Raw genomic sequence first — 21,305 nt, forward strand, 5'->3', positions numbered from 1 at the left:
GTCAGGATACAAGAGTGTGTGTAGGGTCCAGGGGTGATGCTCCTGGACCCCGGAATAGGTGAGGCCTTTTATAGCCTCTCTGACTGACTTGCATCCACCAGAGCCCTGGGAAGGAGTAGAGGAAAGGGAGTAGAGTGGATGGAGGAGTGGAGTGGAGAGGACAGCGCAGAGAGAAGCAGGAGGGGCTGGGAGCAACTGTTCTACTTCAGCTAAAGGGTTTTGGAACAAGCACTTGGCAACTAGAGATCGGAGAGTGGGAGTCTTACCTCCTCAGGTCTACTCAGGGCGTGACCCTCGGGACCCGTGATGCCCATCTCCAGGATCCGTTTTTGTTCCTAGGAGACAATCACCAATGAGCTGAGAGAGTTGCTCTTCCCACCCCTGCTCGACATGAAGCTGAGGAGGCCAGGAGGTTCCCACAGGCCCATCAGTGAACTGAGGGTGACCAGCTGCTCTTAGCACTCTAATAACCCTCCCCTCCGCTGGTCCACACCCATCCTCTGCTGGGCCACAGCAGCACCTGTGTTGTTCTAGAACTCCAGAAACCAGTGAGAAGAAGCACAAGACAGGGTTTGTCTCCTCAGAACTCAGTGGTGTCTTGTACCCTGTGTGGGGGTGCTAGGAGATGAGAGAGCCTATTAGAAGTTGACGAGCACCAAGAGATACTGATGCTTTCCTGTGGGGTGGGCTTTCATCTCAGATAGCACTCATTCTGACAAGAGTGATTTTTACAATGCCTGATCCCTCCCCTGTGTTTTTCCACACACCCAGACTTCTGCACACACCTGCTTTTCTTCCTGAGTTTTCCCCACACCTGCCTGAACCCTCACCAGAAGCTCCTCAGAGCCTGGTACCACATTCTTGGACCTCCAGGACTATGAGCCTAAACTATACTTCTTTCTTTCTGGGAGGGAATTAGTTACCCCTTACGTAGGATGTCACCAGGCAAGCCTCTCTGTCCTGCCTCTCTCCCTCATGCTCCCTGTCAGCTCTCTTCCCCTTTTCCAGTTTGCAGCCAGGTATGAAGCTGTCGGTATTCACCCTCAGAAGCCTAACAGAGGCCAACATCACCCTTGGTGATCTCCAGAATGGAGACCAAAAATAAGCCTTTCTAGAAGGTGGCTGTTTGTGGTTGACAACTTGACTAATCTGGAATTAACTAAAATCCAAGAAGCTGGGTATATACTTAAGAGGACTTTTTCTCCGTTAAATCACCTATAATCTGGGCCACACCTTCTGGTGGCAGCCTATATAAAGAACGCAGAAGAAGGAAGATTTTGTTCTTTGTCCATTCCGTCACTGGTAGGAGAGTCTACTTCTTTGAGATTCGAGCATATACTCAAGATCATTTGAGACAGCCAGTCTCATGGACTGAACAACTACTAGAGTCTCGAGTTTTCCCTTGGTAGACAGCCATTGTTGAACTAGGTGGACCGTGACATCTAGTCCACTCACATGATAAAATATTGTGTAAGTGGGTAGACAGCCATTGTTGAACTAGGTGGACCGTGACATCTAGTCCACTCACATGATAAAATATTGTGTAAATGTGTGTGTGTGTGTGTGTGTGTGTGTGTGTGTGTGTGTGTGTGTGTGTGTAGGTGGGGTGGGTATGCCACCATTCTATCTAGAGAGTCCCGCCCAATACAAGGATCTTGGGGAGATGTCTCAGTTGGTTAAGTGCTGACTATGTAACTATGAGAGTGAGTAAAATCTTCAGAATTCACATATTAAAGAAGCTGGGAAGCTGGGTGCACATGGCACCCCTCACCCCTCCCTACTTGCAGGACAGTTTTGCTCAGAACCTCTGTTTGCTCAGAGGAGAAAACAGATCCCAGAAGCTGCGAGTCTTGCCAGTAGGCGCACTGCACACAAGGGAATGTCTCTTATAGTCACATGTGATACGACCCCCAGTGTTCAGTTCCTCCCTTCCCCGTGCACACATCTCACTAACAGAGGATGCACCCCTCTTTACAGTCTACTTTGTAAGGGGGTCCGTTCATGGTAGGAAGGAGAACCTTGCGCCACTCACCTGAGCTATCAAGTCTCCATTTTCTGCATGGACTAAGATCACAGCTCCCAGGCCCTTGAGGAAGGTGAAGGTTTCGTACAGCTAAAGAGGAGAAATGGGGCTGGTGAGAAATCAAGGTGCAGCAATCCATGTCTATAAAAGGCTGTTCCTCTGCTTACTCCTGCAGCCTCTGCAGACCCCATGGGTCACCATCTTCCAGATCGAGAGGCAGGAGACTGGGTGGGGCCAAACTGATTTAATCAGAGGCTCATGGTGCCAGTACAACGCCTTCGTCCTCTTTGTCTTTCTTCTGAGACTCATGCATGCAGGTGGGGTGGGGGGGGGGGGGAGAGGCAGGAAACACCAGTCATAATCTCACACGTATGTTACATACTGCCACTTTCATGCACCCCAACCAACTTCCTGCTTCTAGATACCCTGGGTGTCTGCATCAAAGGCCTCAAGGATGCTAAGTAAGCTGTTATCTACTTCAAGGTGCTGCTTTGGAGGACAGGACGTGGAAAGGCCACCATTGGCCCAATTCTGCAGTAAAAGCCAAAGAGCAATCCCTAGCCATCCTTGGACTTCACTGGTATTAAAGCACGCAGCACTCTGACAGCCTCTAGAAGGACGGAGAGAGTAAAAGTCCCAAGTCCAGAGACACCAGGAAAGATGCTCCCGGCTGCCCAGCAAGCAGCAGGTATGGCAAGCTGGTGTCCACAGTTTTTTTCTAGGAGGAAGAGGGGATCTGATGATGGAGGGAGGGTGGGTGCAAGTAGAAAGCCCACCCTTGGAAACACACAGTGGTGTCTTCTTCAACTCCTTGCACCCTGGGCCAGAAAGATGACATCCTTCTGATGAGAAAACAGACTGAATTCCTCAGTGCCTTGCATCCGTCTGAAGGCCACAGCTGGCCTCTACAGAGCCAGTGTGCACTGGTCCCCAGCCTCCCCTGAGTCCCAAAGGGAACTCCAATGTCCAGCCTGCAACAAGTACATGCATATCCAGAAGGCAACTTCTGAATAGCTACAATGAGCTCCAAGCAGCTGTTTGTTAATGAGCTGCCCAGAGAATGCTGGGGAAGAGCTATGTGAGGGACACCCCACCAAGGACCCCAGGCTCCAAACTCTCATCTCTTTTTAGGGAGGAACAAAGGTAGAGGATGGGCAATGTTGCACTTGGTACTGAGAGCAAGACCTGAGCCCAGGATGTAAATGTTCCCCACCCCCTCATCCCCCTGCTCGTCACAGCCGGCTCCAGCCTGTACTGGTAAAAGGGAGAAGCTAGCAGCAGGGCTTACCTGGCTGTCGGACATCTGGTACAGGTCCTTATACGCCATGTAGACTTGGAAGGAGTTGACACCTATCACAAGATAAGATGGAGAAAAACATGTTTGAGTTGAGATGAAGGTCTTTTCAGTAAGTCAATGACCAGGTACACAGTAGTAGCTGACAGGAGAGAAGATGCCACGGGATTCACGGCAGGGCACCCAACTCAGCTTGTGGGTGGCAGCCAGTCCTGGAACCTTCTGGGAAAGATCAGACCTGAGTTGGATGTGAAGACAAAGGAAGAAGGAAAGAGATAGAGGAGTGGACTGGGAACTGTACAGGGGGCGAGGGTGCACATTGTAGGGATAGTCTTCTTTTTAGAAAGCATCTTCCTCCAACTGAAGCAAAGGGAGCGTGAACTTTCTGACTGCATTGTTTTAAGTGTAGTACAAATACACAAGGTGAAGTTCAGTGCCAGACCAAGTTCAGACCACATGCTGGCGCTTGGCGCCCAGAACATGCAATCAACCGCTATATCTAGTGCATAAGTCTTTGACCACTAGGGGGTGCCATAGAGCACATTCTGTGATGGCCAGACAGCCCTGGAAGCTGCGAGGTCGTGGGGGTGCATGGGAAAGGCTGAGGAATCATGCAAGAGGAGGGTGCTGAGGCTCTAGGCAGAGTGCAGGCATGGATTTAAAAGAGAAGAAAGGGCAGGTCTTGATCGTGAGGAGCAGTCTGGGGGAGCATGGGACAGACAGGAGAGAGCTTGTCTCTCATCCCTCGACAAGCTGCTTGAGAACAGAGACCATGCCTCATGGATCACTTTGCCTTGCTCATCTGGGACCTGTGGTGTGTGACTCGGGTTTGTAGTTAGAATATGAAAACATTTGGAGGAGGAAAAAAAGAGTCTGAGGCAAAGAATTAAAGGGGAGGAGACTTCTCTTGCATTCAGTGACAAAGACAAGAGGCTTCTGATATGTAGAAGACGACCGTCACAAAAATTTCTTCTCTAAAAATAACGGGAAAAATTAGGAATGAAAAGTGTGCTCTAAGATTAGTATGAAAATATCAATGACTGATCAAGTATACTCAAGGAAAAATGTCAGGATTAGTATATGTATGTGGGAAGCACAAATATGGTGATTATGAGACTGCAGCCCTTGCAGAGATGAGCTTTTCCGAAAATATAAAACCTCGATACAGTCACAGACACAGAAGCAGTATCGCTGTCACCGTCAGTCTCCAGGATCATCGGGTGGGCTTTGGGGGTCATGTCTGGATCCTGAGGGCTCCGACATCCATCCATTCAGGGGGAGATGCACTCAGTGCCCTACCCTTTCTCCTCTCACTGTGTCCTGAGGTGGTGAGTGGCTCTGCTCCGCCCCATGGTTCCCATGATGCTCTGCCTTGCCTCAGGTAGAGCAATTCAAGTTCCCACCCTCAGGGAGTTCATGGGCTGGGCTGGGGTCGGGGCTGTGGAAAGACAAGCTCACTGAGCATTGTAAGTCATGATGGAGCTGAGCTAGGGGCTAATGGATGGGCAGGAAGCCCAGTGTGGCATCTGTGAAGGCCTTCGCCCAGGAAGCACAGTTCAGTTGAAAACAGAACTGACTAAGAAGAGGCAAAAGGGTGCTTTAAGGAGTAGAGGGACCGGCTGGGAGTAATGGGACAGAAAGGGAGAAGACCAAGCTGTAGAGCTTAGGGGACATTTAAAATCCTGTTCAGGAAGCTTGAGTTGTTCCTACAAGTCACCAATCAAGAAAAGGAAGTGGTTCTCCAGTCTTGGGAAACAATGTCATGAACACCCAAATCTAAGCAGACATCCTCTCCCTAACAGTGTGGCAGTCACTTGTCCCTGAAGAGCACACAGCTCTATTGTTCACTCCTCTGCACTCCCCACATCCCTTCTCCTCACACACACAGAAACGGACTCAGACCTCAGAACCAGGTGAGGACAGCGAGATCTCAATGGCAGGTTCCCCTAAGATGACTACGTGTGCAGTAAGTCACAGCAGCCACCACGGAGGAACTATGCCTTCCTGCCAGCAGGGCACGCACAGACACGGGGAATCTGTGGCAAGAGTTACGGGGACAATTGGATAGTCACACAGGGAAAAATCCACACAGAAAGTGAGAATAATTAGTGATTTAAAAAGTGTGATAAAAGCCACAATGGCACCCTGGTTTGAGATTAGCAAGGGCACCACAAATGCAGTGGCACCCGGTGGTGTAACATGCAGGAACCAGGGACTCTGATGTGGGCTATGCCTAAATGGATGGGAACATATTTCAAGAAATCAATTGCCCATCAGGGTCGTGGTCCTAGAAAATGTTGTAATTGCATTTCTCGACATCTAAGGAAACTATGAAAATTGCAAACTAAAGCTTTTGTATGGAGAGGCTCACCGAAATGCAATTTATAATAAAACAAACAGGAAACCTAAAAGCCCACTAAAAAGAAAACAGTTGCACAAATTAGCCATTGCATTTCATAAGCAATGCTATTAAAGAGTTATTCGTGGAGGGCAATGTCACTCATAAAACATTAAGTGAAAAGAAAGATTCCAAATTACAGTGACTGCACACCACATAAGGGGAAAAGTTGCTGACATAGACGGGAAATTGAAGGCAGTAATGCTTAACTAATGTCACATTGCAATCGGAAGCTGAAGTAGAGGGGAAGATGTTTGCTTTTCTGGTTTTAATGTATTAGAAACAATGATACTCTCATAATGAGAAAACATAGCCTGTATTGTAAACATTAAAGGCATATCCCAGCACCCCTTGAATCTCCTGAAGGACAGGTACTTCCTCTCTGGAAGAGTCCCTCTGAACTGACCACTAATGTCCTGACTTGTTCCATCCTGTTACCAGTCTTCACTTCCCTTCTGTCTCTCTCTGACCCATTTCCATGCAATGCAATGAATGGCTGAACATGTCTGCCCTGGGTGGGGTCACCTGATGTGAGTCTGAATGGGAGAGTCATTGGGATATAGAGATATATGATCACGAAAGTTGTGATCAACCAGACAGACAACCAGTGTTCTAGAAGCAAAGAGCAATGGAAAGGTTGTGCCCCACAAGGCCAGAGTCAACTTTCAGGTATTTAAGGGCTAAAGGAATTCTGACAGGCTAAGGAGCAAGGGCTCTTAGCCTTTGCTAAGAGCAAAGTTCTGGTTTTTTAGTTCTGGGTCTTGAGAACAAGCATTTGACAGGAAGAAAAGGGACATTCCTGTGGAGAAAATGACTCAGGCAGAGACTAGCAGTGAGGCAGGTGGCAGGGGATTGCAGCCATGATCTCAAGCTTCAGGAAGAGTAAAGCTAGACCAGCAAAGGCCCCCATGTCAGGCTATGGAGACAGGACTTATTCTGTTGGATAAGAATGCCTCCTCAAAGCTACAAGGAGTACAGGACAGACTCCCTGAAGAGGATGCATGTCCTTCCATGACTCAGCAGAAGTGTGCGGCTCTAAGTTGGGCTCACAGAAGATGGTCAAAGGATTCTTCAGCCCATTCTGGGCTTTCACTGACCTTTGTCCTGCACCAGCACCTCCAGCTCCTCCCGAACACCATCGTACCAGCTTGTGATGTCCACATGGAGGGAATAGTCACAGCAGGACTTGGTGTCTGCTGCTTCGTGCCACTTCTCAAAGGAAGTCAAGAGGCTGGACCCAGGCTCAGGAACAACATGGTCAACTGAGACAGAGAGACATGTGTCAGGGTGCTTAGATCTCAAGCTCTTCCAACAGTGACCATCACCCCCACTACCACTTATCAATATTATGATCATTGCCACAATCATCCATCAGCACTACCACCATCATTCCCATCAACATCACCATATGACCACCCTCCTATCATCACCACCATCACCCCCTACTACTACCACCATTACCATAACCAATGCCATAATCATAAACCACAACCATCAACATGTTCTCACCATCACCGCTGTAGTGGTTTAAATGGTAAACCACTACATCCATAAATCTCAGGCATTTGATTACATTACATGTTCCCCACTTGGTGACTGTTTAGAGAAGTTGAAGAGGTGTGGTTGGTTGGGAGAGGAACGTAACTAAGAGTAGGATTTGAGGTTTCAAGAAACCCCTGCCTTTCCCAACGTGCTCTCTGCCTGCTGCTCCTAATCAAGAAACACGCTCACACTGACTCTGGACTGATAGTAAAGGAACCTGCATAGAACCAAACTAGGCCCTCTGAATGTGGGTGACAGTTGTGTGACTTGGGCAGTCTGTAGAAACACTGGCAGTGGGACCAGGATTTATCCCTAGTGCTTGAAGTGGCTTTTTGAAGCTCATTCTTTTTGGAGAAATATCTTGCTCAACCTAGATACAGGGGGAGGGGGAAGGCCTTGGTCTTGCCTCAAGTCATGTAACAGACTTTGTTGACTCTTCACAGGAGGCCTCACCCTCTATGAGGAATGGATGGGAGTGGGGTGGGGGGAATGTGACAGGAGCAGGAGAAGAGGAGGGAGTGGGAACTGGGATAGGTATGTAAAATGAGAAAAGATCATTTTTAAAAAATTAATTAATTAATAATAATAATAAAGACCTGAGCTCTCAGGATGAAGAGGGAAAATAGCACCAAGAAATTTGATGTTGGATCCAAGGCTGATACTGAAAGAGACAAGGAATTTAGGGAGAAGCCTAGTGTGAACTGGAATAAAGGGAGAGATGCCCTCAGGGTAAGACCCTTTCTAGTTAAACTTTCAACTTGGGAAAAGAAAAGGACTAAAGGGTTTAAAAAGCAAAAAAAAAAAGAAAAGAAAAAAAACAAAAAAAACAAAAAACAAACCATTCTAAACTGTTGCACATGTGATCGAAGGGGGTCAAGGTTTACCCCAAGTTGGCAGCTGAACTTAGCAGTGCTATCCATGTGACTTTGGCTTGAGTTATGAAGTATACAGAAGTAAAGGGGTTCTGAACCCTTCCTCTGAGATTTAGGAGAGCCACTGAGGTCAGGTGTGGTATACATGGTCCCTGCATGGCAGCTCCGAGGGGCCATCTTGTGAAGCTATGAAAGTACTGCCTGGATTAAATTGGAGACCTCAAGATGCTGGCCATGCCTGAGCCACAGAATATCTGCCAAGGAACCAGCCCAAGCAAGAGAAGCATGTTGCAGGCAGAAAAGCCATCTAAGCCCTTTGACATCAGACAAGGAGCAACAGGAATTGGAGCTTGCCCTGCTGGGTTTCAGTCTTGCATTGATCCAGTATTTCCTTGCTTGGGTCCATGGACTATTCATTAGAAAAGAGAAAGACTTGAGTTGTCTTATCAGCCAAGTCATACCCTCCTGGTTCTGGTGGTTCAGATATGTGACTCTGTTGGTAGTTGCCTTATGTAGCCTCCTGTATGCTCTGCGGGGATAGGTAAGGCTGGGGAGCTCAAAAATGAGCTGCTTGGAATTGAAGGGTTTAACAAATGAATACTGTAACCAACTCATGTCTTTTTAAAGAAAACCTCATCACAACAGGATACAAATGAAAGCAGGTCAGATGGTCGTCCCAGGTCCAGGGGGACTGCAATGAACTGAGAGGCTTCCTGGACACTCCACTGCTTCCCTGGCTCACTGAGGCAGACAGTACTTCAGGGAAGTTAGGCCTGGCCCTGTGACTGTTCAGCCAAGGTGGGTGGGAGCCAGAGCAAGGGAAGGGATGCTGCTGCAAGAGGAAGTTGGAGGTCTCCCAGGCCATCCCTCTTACTGGCATGGGTCATGAGTAGAATGCAATGAGCGTGCCTGGGTTCCAGAAGGGGGGGTGCCCCAGGGCCCTGATCCAGCCACAGCCTGAAGTGGCCACTGCAACACTTCCTTCCCGGCCACACATAAAGATGCAGAATAGTAAACAGTGTGAATTCACTGGTGATGTGATTTGACTGAGTCCGTCAAGTACTCATGCATCTGAAGCTGGGTCTCCAGGGTTCCAATAGTGAAACTTTTAAGAGGTAGGATCTAATAGAAGATGACTGGGACACTATGTTTGTGCCCACAGAAAGCACTGATACTGGGTTCACTCAGTGAGTTGATGTCTTTACTAGACAGTGAGTTCTACCTTGTGATCTCCTCCAGTCTTACATGGTGTTTATACCATGATGTCATTTACCAGGAGTGAGGGACTCCTGAGTCACAGGACCACTGAGTTGAGGTACTTGGTAATAACAATGTATAACAAAAGAATCCAGAGCTTGTCCATTATGTAGCATTAGCATAGCATTATCGCAACAACACTGATACAGCTACAACTAATATAACTACTTTCTAGCTGTGTAACCACAGGCAAATCACTTTGCTCTGTGAATCTCTTCCACCTTCTATTATAACTTCAGCTAAATTCACACTTCAGAAAGTTGTTCAGAATGTTGTCTGTGTTTATCTTGATCTCCCTATGACCCAAAGCATTCTTTAAATGACACTCCCTCTGCCCAGCATACCCCCAGATAAAAACCCATTATACTCCTAGGATCAGAAAGGCCACTGTCATGCACTAGGAGGACCTTTACCTCTTTCTTCTCTCCTCTCTCTCTCTCTCTCTCTCTCTCTCTCTCTCTCTCTCTCTCTCTCTCTCTCTCTGGAAGATATGAAGCACACGTTTGAACCAATGTGGTCCAGCAAAGCTAAGAAAAAGACTTGACACTTTTAAATTTGCTTCATTTCTAAGACTCTAAATGCAGACTTTCATCTCATCCTGAGTACTGAAATTCATGATTCACTAGTCATTTTTAGGTAAGCAACCATAGGGAAGAGGTTAGCAACCTGGGACTCCACTTGGCTTGGGCTATGCACACCTCCGATTAAATAATAATGTACTTGGCAGCCTGAGACTCTCACCTGCACATATTAAGGACACACACCATACTCTGAACAATGCACCTAGCAATCTGTTAGCCCCTCAGAACTCCAGATATATTGAGCGTCATGCAAACCCTCTCTGAACAATGGAATAGGTTTTTCCTTCCCATAACAACCATCAATCTTAGGTTCTATTCAATCATGCTCTCTTTATGCCCAAGTAGGACCCCAGAAAAACTTAACCAACCTGAACTGGTTTGGGGTGTTTGTACAGTAAGGCAAACTGTGTTCTCAAAGGGAACTTTTATCACCTTATTTCTATGCATACTTGAGAGTGTATGTGATTAGACTTAGATGCATTATGGGAAGGGATATGTACAGTAGAAAAATAATTATGTAACCTAATCTATCAATCAAAACAGAACCACCCTCACTATGGCTCTTGGTAACAAAACTACTTGGATCCCCATAAAAATAATGGGGCTCTTGCATGTCTTCCTCATGTCCCCTGAAGTGTATTCTGACCTGTTCTAGCTCTGAGTTGAACCACATGTCTTTGCTACATTTGCAAAACTATGGGAACTTTTTTTCAATTCCTTGAATACAAGGCCAAGAACCTGCAAACACCCAACCTGACTATGCCACATTGGTAACAATTTTACCTTGATGCAGAGTAAAGTAACTTTTAAAAGTTAATGCCCATGTATCTGAACTCTTTTGTGCTGGACAAGAGGCACACACAGCAGTGACCTATATTGATTGTGACAGGGGTGTGATGAGGAGTTTACACAGAACTCTGAGTACAGGGCTTGGTGGATCAAACACCAGTGTGTATGAACAGGGAGGGGAGAGCTCACCGCCCACGTTCCTAAGGCCAGGGACAGTGCCACTCACTGATCATTGTGGTTCCACCCGCCAGTGCTGCTTTGGTGCCCTGGAAGAAGTCATCGGCTGAGGTCATGCCCTGGCAGGGCTTCTGCAGGTAAGTGTTGACATCGATGCCCCCAGGAATGACCATTCGTCCATTGGCCTCGATGGTTTTCACCCCACCAGGGACAATCAGGTTCTCTCCTATTTGTCTAGAGGCAAATAATAGAGAAATCTTTAGTTTTTTAAAAGAAAACCAAGCAAGGCAGCCATTTGTACAATGTCAACTCCTCGGAGTCCATGTTTCCCACCCAGGCTGACACAGGCACTGGGCCGAGAAGGAGAACTCAGATACAGCACCCTCAGGGCTTAGAGTCTGCTGTAGCATTTGACAGCAGCCTAGGCCAAATCCAGAAGCACCACAGGACTGGTAACTTGGCCAAGCTATCTAGAAGACTCCAGGAGGGGAGATGGCAGAGCTGAGAAGAAACCAGCCTCTCTAAGAAGTGGTCAGGCCTAGGGTACTTTATGATTTTTTGACAGTCCCCTAAAGGATACAGAGAAGAGCCACTGAGTGAGACAGCGATAGGTTCTATCAGTCCCACCAGACTTCACAGACACCAGTAGGTACTGAAATGTGTCCCCCTAACATTCTTATGTTGACACTTTAACCCCCACAAACTCAGAATATGACTGCAGTAGGGACAGGGTCTTCACAGAGGTAAATAGGTCACTGGGGTGAAGCCTAATCCAATAGAACTAGAGTTTCTATACTAAGACATCAGGAGGAAGGCAGCCAACAGCCGTACACAACTGTGACACCTATGAACTGTATCCATGATCAGAATGGCATCAGAACCCTATATCAACGATCAGTAGTGGCAGGCAGACCTAAGTGGTAAACAATAGCTCTCTAAGTGGACTTAAGAACTGCTCAAAAGAGGGAAACCATGTCTGGGACTGAAAACCTAGTCAACCACCCAGAATTAGTGAAGTCCTGGATCTTGGAGGAGAACCTCAAGTCACTACTAAACCAGCATAATCCCTAAATACAATCTAAACGTTTGTCTTCATACCCACAAGCAAGTGTAGTCCTCAACCCTCAACTAAGACACGTCTCTTCACAACAGGTAGAGACCATGATAAAACCACAACCAATCAAAATGCAGAGCTGGGGAGCCCAGTCTCAGGGGATGCATCTATAAAATACTCCCTCACCTGAGGAGCAGGAAACACTGCAGAAGAGGGGGTGGAAAGATCGTAAGAGCCAGAAGATGGGAGACTTTCTTCTGAGACTGTGTCTGCTAGTAATGTCAGGAGCTGCACCCGTAAAGTCTCACTGACGTGACTGTTCACACATGAGCTGAACAAGGAAGACAGCCACTGACATGCCAAAGGGGGACAGAAAAAAGTCCATGAGGACTCAACCCTACACAAACAACTACACACAACTAAGGACGCTGAGAGCAGGAGACATAGTGTCTTCAGGGAAACGTACATCAACGGGTTGCCACATACCACATGGCCAGCCCTGACAACATACATACAAGCAGCATTGTAAAGACTAAGAAGGTTATATTTGGGAATATGTAGGTATAGAAGTATACATATCCTCATGTAATAACAATTCATGAGAAAAGAGGCGATGAATTTGAAAGCAGTCAAGGAGGGATATATGGGAGGGTTTGGAGGGAGGAAAGGGAAAAATTTAATTATAATCTCAAAAACAAAATAAGACAATTCACTTTTTTACAAAGACATTAGGACAATGAAGCACACAGGGGGATAAGCCTGTGAGGATACGGGTTCAAGATAGTATCAACGACCAAGAGAAGCCTTTTTAGAGGCACCTGCCCTGCCATACCCAGACCTGGGACTCTAGCTGAACAAATCGATCTGTGTGTTGCAGCGCTGGGCTGTGGGAAGGCATTACATGGACTGGGCACAGCGCCCTCACCTTAGTCAAGAAATTGGAGTACAGTTTTAAACAGGTAGGAAAGCTTCCAGAGCTACCTGCAAAGCCTCTGGCAAATGATAACTTCCAGAGGGACTCCTAGCTTCCCAGAGGGCTGGACCAGCATGACCAAGTGTGCCATGCTGGCCAGCAATCTGGTCCCTACTTGAGATAGGAGCCCAGGAGGGAACCTCACAACAGGCCTGGGAGGGACAACCACAGCAACTAGCAGCCTGGCCCCTGTGGAAATGTCTAGGCAATCTGAGACAGGGTGCACCAGAGCAGGAGGGGAGCTCAGCCGCTTCCAAAGTCATCACTGGGATGGCATCACTAAATCCAGGTGGCAGCAAATTTACTTGAAAAACCAAATCCAGATGCTCCAAATGCCCCCTGACTTTTATAAAGTGGATAAAGACATCAGTAATGAAGAGGAGGGTATTGCTATGATGACCATAACGCCAGTCCCAGTAAGCACTCAACCCAGGTACAATGCAAAAGCCTCAGGCCTCTTGAGTAAGAATGGACCGAGTTAGGATGAACAGAAACAGATGAGCAGGCCCACACAGTGATTACGACAGCTGAGTTCTCCTGAGGAACCCTGGCATCACACAGGGCTGCTCCACAGCCAGAAGTAGTGAAGTGGAGGTCTATCAAGGGGACATCCAAACCCTAACTGTGACAGCTGTCATGAGAGTTGTCTGCCTCCCTTCCATAGTTCTCACCTGAGCGCACAGTCTCCCCTCCAAACTCTTGGGATCCTGTGGAAACTGGAAACTGAAGGGGGTTCAGTTTCCCTGAACATGTGGCTCATTAAGGCTAAGGGTGGCCCTACTAAGCACCGGGCCCCTACTGCAGAGCTGAATTTCCTATTCATACCATATGAATCATCTCATGTAGTACCCAGTATGCATTCAACATGGAAGGGCAATGATCTAAATGTGCCCGCCCCCATTACAGGGGCGGCAGCACAACCCAGTGAGGTCACTGTGCTGCACCTGAGGAGCCACAGAACCCCAGCCTGCGTGGCTCAGTACCTTGCCAAGGTACCCAAAAAGCACTCATTGTAGGGCCCATTCTTACCTCCCTATTAGCTCTGTAGTTCCCAGAACTGGAAAGAAGGAAGGCAGGGGCCAGCCCACACTCCTGAGCCCCACTCTTCACTGTACTTTGCATAAGTGGTCTCTCCTAATGCACCCCAGCATTTCCAGCCTCTTCCTCCCATCTTCTTCCTCATCCTAAAGCACACATGGCCCCAGGCTGGTCCTACTGACAAGATACCTTCCAACCTATTACTTCCTCTTCCCATCTTCTTCACACACACCCCCATTTGCTCATGTACCCGATGCCCAGGGTGGCCCTATGATGACCTTCTTCTCTCCCCCCTCTCTCCTCAACCAGACCTCAAGGGAAGAGTTGGGTAGAAAATCAAGGCCACCCCATATCAAAGGCAGAGAGCAGCAATGCTCTGTCACAGCCACAGAGATAGATGTGATCATCTGTTGTTGTGGACTGCATAGGTCCCTCATAGTTCATGAGGAAGCCCATCCACCACCCATTCCACACTGAAACAGCTGCTAAGGATGTATTGAGGTTTAAATGAAGCCCCAAGGGTGAATCCCTAGTCTATAAAGACCAGTAACCTTCCACCAAGACAGCTGTTTCTATGTCACACAGAACAACTGTGGACATAGCTAAATAAATAAATAAATAAATAAATAAATAAATAAATAAATAAATAAATAAATGAAGTGGTCATTTAGAACCAAGGAATGCAAATCAATCACTGGTGGCACCTTGTTTTACGACCACCAGTCTCCAGAACCAGTAGAAATAAATTCCTGTCTTTCAAGTCACCCGTGACATTTTGATGCAGTAGTCTAGAGCTGATCTCATCCTTGGTTGTCATGAATAGGACAGAAACCACGGGGACATCAGGGAAAACTCCAATACCAAGAGGCTTTTCTTGTGTGGAAGGTAATAGTCCCCTTCTTTTCTGGGTACACTCAGCCCAGTCCCAGAAACTGGCAGGTAAAAGACAGAACTAAAGATTCAGGCAGATGGCTAAGGGTGGGATATGGGTCCCTCCCTTACGCTATACTGCAGGCAAGCTGCTACTCCCATGATAACAAGAGCTGAGCATCTGCATCAGACACCTGAGTGATGAGCGTCGAAGAAGCAGAAGGTAGGGTGTGTGCGGGGCCTCCATGCATGCCAGCACGTGCTGCACCCACAATCTGACCTCCCGCCCTATATGTGTGACAAGCAGTAACACGGGAGAATCATTCAGGGAAGAGCATCAGCCTTCCACAGGGTGTAAGGCCAAGGAGCCTAGAGGGGCCAAGCTCTTAAAAGGTCTGTTCTGGCCAACCCACTTTATGAGTCCATCTTCCAGGTAGACATCGGCGTAGAAGGACTGGTCATCGTTGATGATGCGTCCACCTCTGATGAGGAGCCGGTCACTCTGAAAGACGAAGCAACATGTTAGATCGCCGGTGAGAGACAAGACCTAGATATTCTTTTAGCTTTTGGGGCCTTTATTTATATTCTATGTGTATGAACATTGTTGTGATGGTTTGAAAAAGAATGGCTCCCATAGGTTCATATATCTGAATGCTTGGTCCTTAGTGGGTGGAACTGTTTCAGGAAGGATTGGGAGGAGTGGCCTTGTCAGAGAAGGCGTGTCACTGGGGTGGGCTTTGAGGCTTCAAAAGTCCATTCTAAGCTCTCTCTCTCTCTCTCTCTCTCTCTCTCTCTCTCTCTCTCTCTCCCTCCAACTTGCACATCATTATAAAACCACTAAGCTCTGGGGCCAAGCCTACCTGCCTGCCTACCATTCCCCCCACTATGGTGGCCATGGACTCACCCTCTGAAAACATACGCAAGCTCCCAATTAAATGCTTTCTTCTATAAGTTGCCTTAGTTGTGGTGTCTCTTCCCAGTAACTAAAACAAGGCTTTTGCCTGCATTTACATTTTGTGCACCAACTGTATGCAGTGACCTTGCAGGCCAGATGAGGGCATCAGATCCCCTGGAACTGGAGTTACAGATGGCTACCAGCTGCCACGTGGATGCTGGGAATCAAATCTTAGTCCTCTGAAAGGAGGGCTAGTGCCCTTAGCCAGTGCACCACCTGGCCACACCCTGTCCCCTTTAACTTTTGATATAAAGCTTCAGATATCTTCAACAGTGAAGACAGCACTGGATGAGGCCCTGAGATCCATGCACGGCCCCTCCTCTGTCTGACGGCCCACCATTATTGGCTTGCTGCATTTTCCACCGTCAAATGTTTCTCAATTTTGCCGTGTATTTAAAAAGCTTTTTGCTTTACTCTCATTAATAGTGGGAGGGAATGGATGTGTACATGTGCTTTGTGTGCTTGTGGAGGTCAGAGGTCAACTTCCAGGAACAGGTTCTCTCCTTCCACCTTTACACAGGTTCTGGGAATTGAACTCAGGTTGTGGGGCTTGTGTGGCAAATGCCATGACCCACTGAGCTGTTCTGTCAGCTCCCGATGAATATTTAAACAAAAACCCACCATCGCCGCATAACTCTAGCCATAGAAACTTAGGACACATCTCTGTTCAGGACATGAAGGGGTGGTGTTTGCATGGGTGTGCACGATTGGTCCACGCATGTGCAGAGGACGTAAGTCAACACTGGGTGTCTTCCTCAGTCACTCTCCACGTCAGTTTTTGAGACAGAATTGGTCACTGAACCTGGAGTTCATGAATTAGACGAGGCTGGTTGGGCCGTGAATTCCAGGGATCCTCTGGTCTCTGCCTCAACAGCACTGGAGTTACAGGCACACTCTGTCATGCCTGGCTTTTTACGTGAGTGCTGTGGATATAAACTCAGGTCCTCTGCTTTCTTGGCAAGAATTCCTAACTGAACCATCTTCCCAATCCCTTTTAAGGACTTTTAAAATAAACTGTAAGCATAATTTGCAATTCCCACTAACCCGATTAATACCGCTTCCTTTAACCCAATCCCCCATCAGACCATATTCAATTTTAACTTGTTCAGAAATGTTCACTGGGGAAGGGGGGCGGCCTCCGTGCACCTACAATGAGTTCTCTGACTCCCTGCTGCCTGCACTAGCTCCTCCCTCGTGACTTCCGCTCATTAGTCAGAGAAACTAGGTCATTTGTAAAATAAGAATTTCTTAAGCCACTTTTTAAATATGATCATAATCATACTCAAAACACAATAAAAGATAATGAAAAGATGAAAACTCCTCCTCCCCTCACACACAGTCTATGGCCAGGCATTCTGATGTTACAACTCTGTAGTGGTCTTTGTGCCATCACCGCCTGCATGGGCCATGTGCTGGCTGATTGATTTTTCAGTTCGCAGTCAGGGTCACACTCTGAAGAGACAGAGGACACGGGAGCATCTGGGTCTGCTCTCCTGGGCTGATGGATGAGATGTAGATGTTTAACAAGCCACAGGGTTGATGGGGGTCAGGAGGGCAAGAATGGGCCTTCCAAGTTCATCGGGGGATTAGGTAGGGCAGGCTCAAATCCATAAATAAGCTGAAGAAGGCTGGACCACAAAAAGTATTGGAAAGGGAGAGGGCTAGGGGACAGTGTTAAGAATTCCAGACACACCGAAAGCTATGTGAAGCCCAGAGGTAGCAAACTAGAGAGTTCTGCCTTTACATTTTGCCATAAGCATGTCCCAAGTTACAACATGTTCTTTATGGTTCTGATTTGAAATGCCTATACGATCTGCCTTGTGGATACATAATTGTGCTATCATTTCAGCAATAGCTTTGTTCAGTATTAAGATTTGGTCATTTGTATCTCTGAGGCTATACATTTTCCCATATGTTTATTTACAGTTTCCATGGCTCCCTCCCCACAAGCCGCACCTTAAACCCCATTCCTTGAGAAGGGAGAGTTTTACAGAGTTTTACAGAGAAGAACCCAGTCTCCTAAAGCAAGACGTGACAGGATGACCTGGGGGGGGGAGGGGGAAACAAAGGCTCTAAGGGGAGCCTAGAAAGTCAGTGGAGGAAGTAGAGAAAGGAGGCAGATGCAGAAATACGAAATCCAGTTATCGTGGATCTAGTTAGACAGAGTGCAGTTGGAGCTGGAGTCTGCTGTCCTGAAATGCGAGGACAAGCTGATGGTCCCTCTGCCATGGCAGCTACTATGTCAGGGAAGTAGAAGATGAGCAAGCCCAGCGAGGAATTCACGCTAAGGAAGCTGGGGCTTGCTGAGCAGAAGCAAAGCGTGGGATCTTGCAGCTGGCAGCAGGGTTCAGACTTTGCTCGGACAGCATCATCTGAGCAAGTATCACATTTTACCACCTGCCTGCAGAACCTATATACCACACCTGCTTTCTGTTTTCCCGGCCCTTTCGAGAGTGTATGCCACATGGATTATATCCATGTCGGGCTAATGTATTGCTTGACCCATTAGATTCCAAGCTGCTGTTGTGACAAAACACTGGCCAAAAGTAACTTGACAGAGGAAAGTGTTCACTTCAGCTTACACGCCCAGGTTATAATCTATCACTGAGGGAAGTCAGACCAGGAACTCAGGACAGGAACCTAGGTGATGTGGGATTCTACTCTGTATGTTGTGAATATCACTGATTAATAAAGAAACTGCTTTGGCCTATAGCAAGCTATAGGGGAATAGAGCTAGGTGGGGAAAACTAAATGGAATTCTGGGAGAAAGGAGGCAGAGTCAGAGAGAAGCCATGTAGCCCTGCCAGAGCCAGATGGAACATTAGCCAGTAAGCCACAGCCATTTGGTAATACACAGATTACTAGAAATGGGTTAAATTAAAATGTAAGAGCTAGCCCGATAAGAAGCTAGAGCTAATGGGCCAAGCAGTGATTTAATTAATACAGTATCTGTGTGGTTATTTCAAGGCTAAGTGGCTGGGAACTAACTAGCAGCCTCCTTCCAACACCTAGAGTCAGGAACCATGGAAGGAAGCTACTTATTGGCTTGTTCAATGGCTTCTCCTGTGTCCAGCTAGCTTTCCTATTTATCCCAGGATACCTACCTAGGGATGATGCCACCCACAGTAGGCTGGGCATTCCCACATCAATCATTCAATCAAGACAGTACCCCACAGACTTGCTCATGGGCCAATCTGATGGTGGCAATTTCTCAAAAAAGTTTCCCTCTTCTCGGGTGATCCTAGGTTGTATTGACTTGAAAGTAAAACCTAACCATCACAGAACCATTTATGGAAGGAAGGAGGGAAGGAAGGAGGAAAGGGAGGAAAGGTGAATAGAAAAATTAAGGATGGATGGATGGCATGATAAATGAATTATTGGGTAGATGAATGGATGGGTAGATCAAAGGATGACAGATGGATGGATGGATGGATGGTTAAATGAAAGGATGGATGGATGGATGGATGGTTAAATGGATGGATGGATGGATGGATGGTTAAATGGATGGATGGATGGACGGACGGACGGACGGACGGATGGATGGACGAATGAATGGATACACTGAAAGACGATGGGCAGATAGGCATCCTGAGGCATCTGAACTGGTTCTTGAAAGATGAGTGGGTGAGGCTGGAGTGAAAAGAAATGACAGCATTTGTTAAAGGGAGAAAAGTGTGGGGCAGCCCCCATTTCCTGTCTGAAATGTCTTTAAAACAATTTGTTCAAGGTCAGTCACTCTCAAGTCCAAGCTCCTGTCCTGTTCTCCTAAGGCAGCAGGCAACGAGGATGTTGCAACCCCACAAGACCTTGGAGAGCAGTACAAACATCCGACAGAAGAGGACAGGGCCCTGCATGTTGAGGCGGCGCCGACAAGTGGGAGGCCAGGTTTCCCAGCACCAGAAAGCAAGCAAACATGAGTCACCCACAGCTGGCACACAGCAGGGAGCAGTGTCTGACTTGTCACATTTAATAGTGGGTTTCTCCGGTGCAGCCTGAAAGGATGTATTTAAATGCACAGTGTGCCAGTGTGCTGGGTCAGTCCCAGCCTGTGCTATGCTTCCAGAGTTACGTGGCAGAGCCTGTCTGTGCTCAAACATACCCCTCCATCTAGCTCCAGATGGTGTACGTGAGAGAAACCACCAGGTGACGGGCACCAGAAAATCTGCAGAAGAAAATATATACACAAGGCAAGAACTGCTGTATCTGTCTGTCTTCCTCCATTCCTGAAAATGATTGCTACTCTGCCTTTGACAGTCCTCTCTCTCCCGCTCTCCTGAGTGTGTGTGTGTGCACGCGCGTGCGTGCAAGTGTGTGTGTGTGTGTGTGTGTGTGTGTGTGTGCATATGCGTGTGTGTGTTCATTTCTGGGGCAGTGCATGTGCATGTGCATGTGTGGTGGGTACATGCAGATATGTGGAGGTTGAGTATCATATCCCCTAATTTGCTCTTACTCTTTTGAGACAGTCTCTCATTGGCTTGAACCTTCCCAATTAGGCTAGGCTGGCTGGCCTATGAGCCCCAGGAATTCACCTCTCACAGTCTTTCCTATGCTGTGATTATAGGCTCGCCACCATGCCTGGCTTTTTTATGTGGCTTCCAGGAACCAAATTCTTCCGCACCGGCCCTTACCAATTGAGCCATGCCCTTGTCTGGCTTTTTATGTGGTTTCCAGGGACTAAATTTACTCTTACACTCTGGCGGCACTTACAAAATGAGCCGTCTCCCCAACCATTTTCAGAGTCATTTCTGCAAAACTCCAGCTCAGCTACTCAGAAGATGCCATCACGGACTAGGGTTCCCAGGGGCAGCAAGTCCAGTAAACCCTGCCTGGCACAGCATTAAGGCTTCTCTTCAGGACAGCCCTCACCCTGCCAGTATGTGACGCATGGTGAAGACTCCGGAGAAGTTAATAAAGCCTTTTCAAACTCACACTGTCCATGAACAGAGTGGGGGTGGGCCAATTTAGTGGAACAATTTCCACAGAAGACATGCTGGGTTTGAAAGTCATGTTTTTTTGTAGGTGATACATGGAATGTTGTGTATCAGACAGATTAAACCCAGGAGCACGGGTGGCCCAGCTTTGCACAAATAACCGAGGCGCAGGTCAGACTCAAGGACTCTCAACTTACTGTCCACATGGGATCCACCAAACCACACTGCTGACAATTTTAAAATATCTCCACACTTTAGAATTTGTGGCACCTCATGAGCAGATGGAATTTGGAAATATTCTCTGATCCAAGGGCCTTGCGTTCTAAAACTCCTTTTCCCCATGAGTAAAAAATGGATACAAGGGCAGAGGAGATAGCTCCGTCAGTAAAGTTGTGCTTGCCTTGCAAGCTCAAGGACATGAGTTCTATCCCCAGAATCCACATAAGGAAGCCCAGGAGTGGTGGCACATGGTTGTCATCCCAGCATCAGGGAGGACACAGGCAAATGCCTACAGCTCACAGCAGCCAACCGCGTATAACCAGTGAAGTACA

General features: G+C 47.5%; 1 protein-coding gene across 2 annotated transcripts in view; it reads right to left on the bottom strand.

Annotated features, from left to right (window-relative positions):
• The window catches only part of Crmp1 (collapsin response mediator protein 1), a 52,535-nt gene that overhangs the window by 13,536 nt on the left and 17,694 nt on the right, over nucleotides 1-21,305 (bottom strand). For both annotated transcript variants that reach the window (XM_085691961.2, XM_048415125.3), the window contains exons 2-7: nucleotides 15,282-15,370; nucleotides 10,983-11,167; nucleotides 6,813-6,977; nucleotides 3,312-3,373; nucleotides 2,033-2,113; nucleotides 267-335 (exon numbers count right to left, since the gene is read on the bottom strand). In XM_085691961.2, coding sequence (XP_085548087.1) covers nucleotides 267-335; nucleotides 2,033-2,113; nucleotides 3,312-3,373; nucleotides 6,813-6,977; nucleotides 10,983-11,167; nucleotides 15,282-15,370 — 651 coding nt within the window. The remainder of the gene's footprint in view (nucleotides 1-266; nucleotides 336-2,032; nucleotides 2,114-3,311; nucleotides 3,374-6,812; nucleotides 6,978-10,982; nucleotides 11,168-15,281; nucleotides 15,371-21,305) is intronic.

The sequence above is a fragment of the Myodes glareolus genome, chromosome 8 (assembly GCF_982192425.1).
Source record: "Myodes glareolus chromosome 8, mMyoGla1.1, whole genome shotgun sequence".
Taxonomy (NCBI): domain Eukaryota; kingdom Metazoa; phylum Chordata; class Mammalia; order Rodentia; family Cricetidae; genus Myodes; species Myodes glareolus.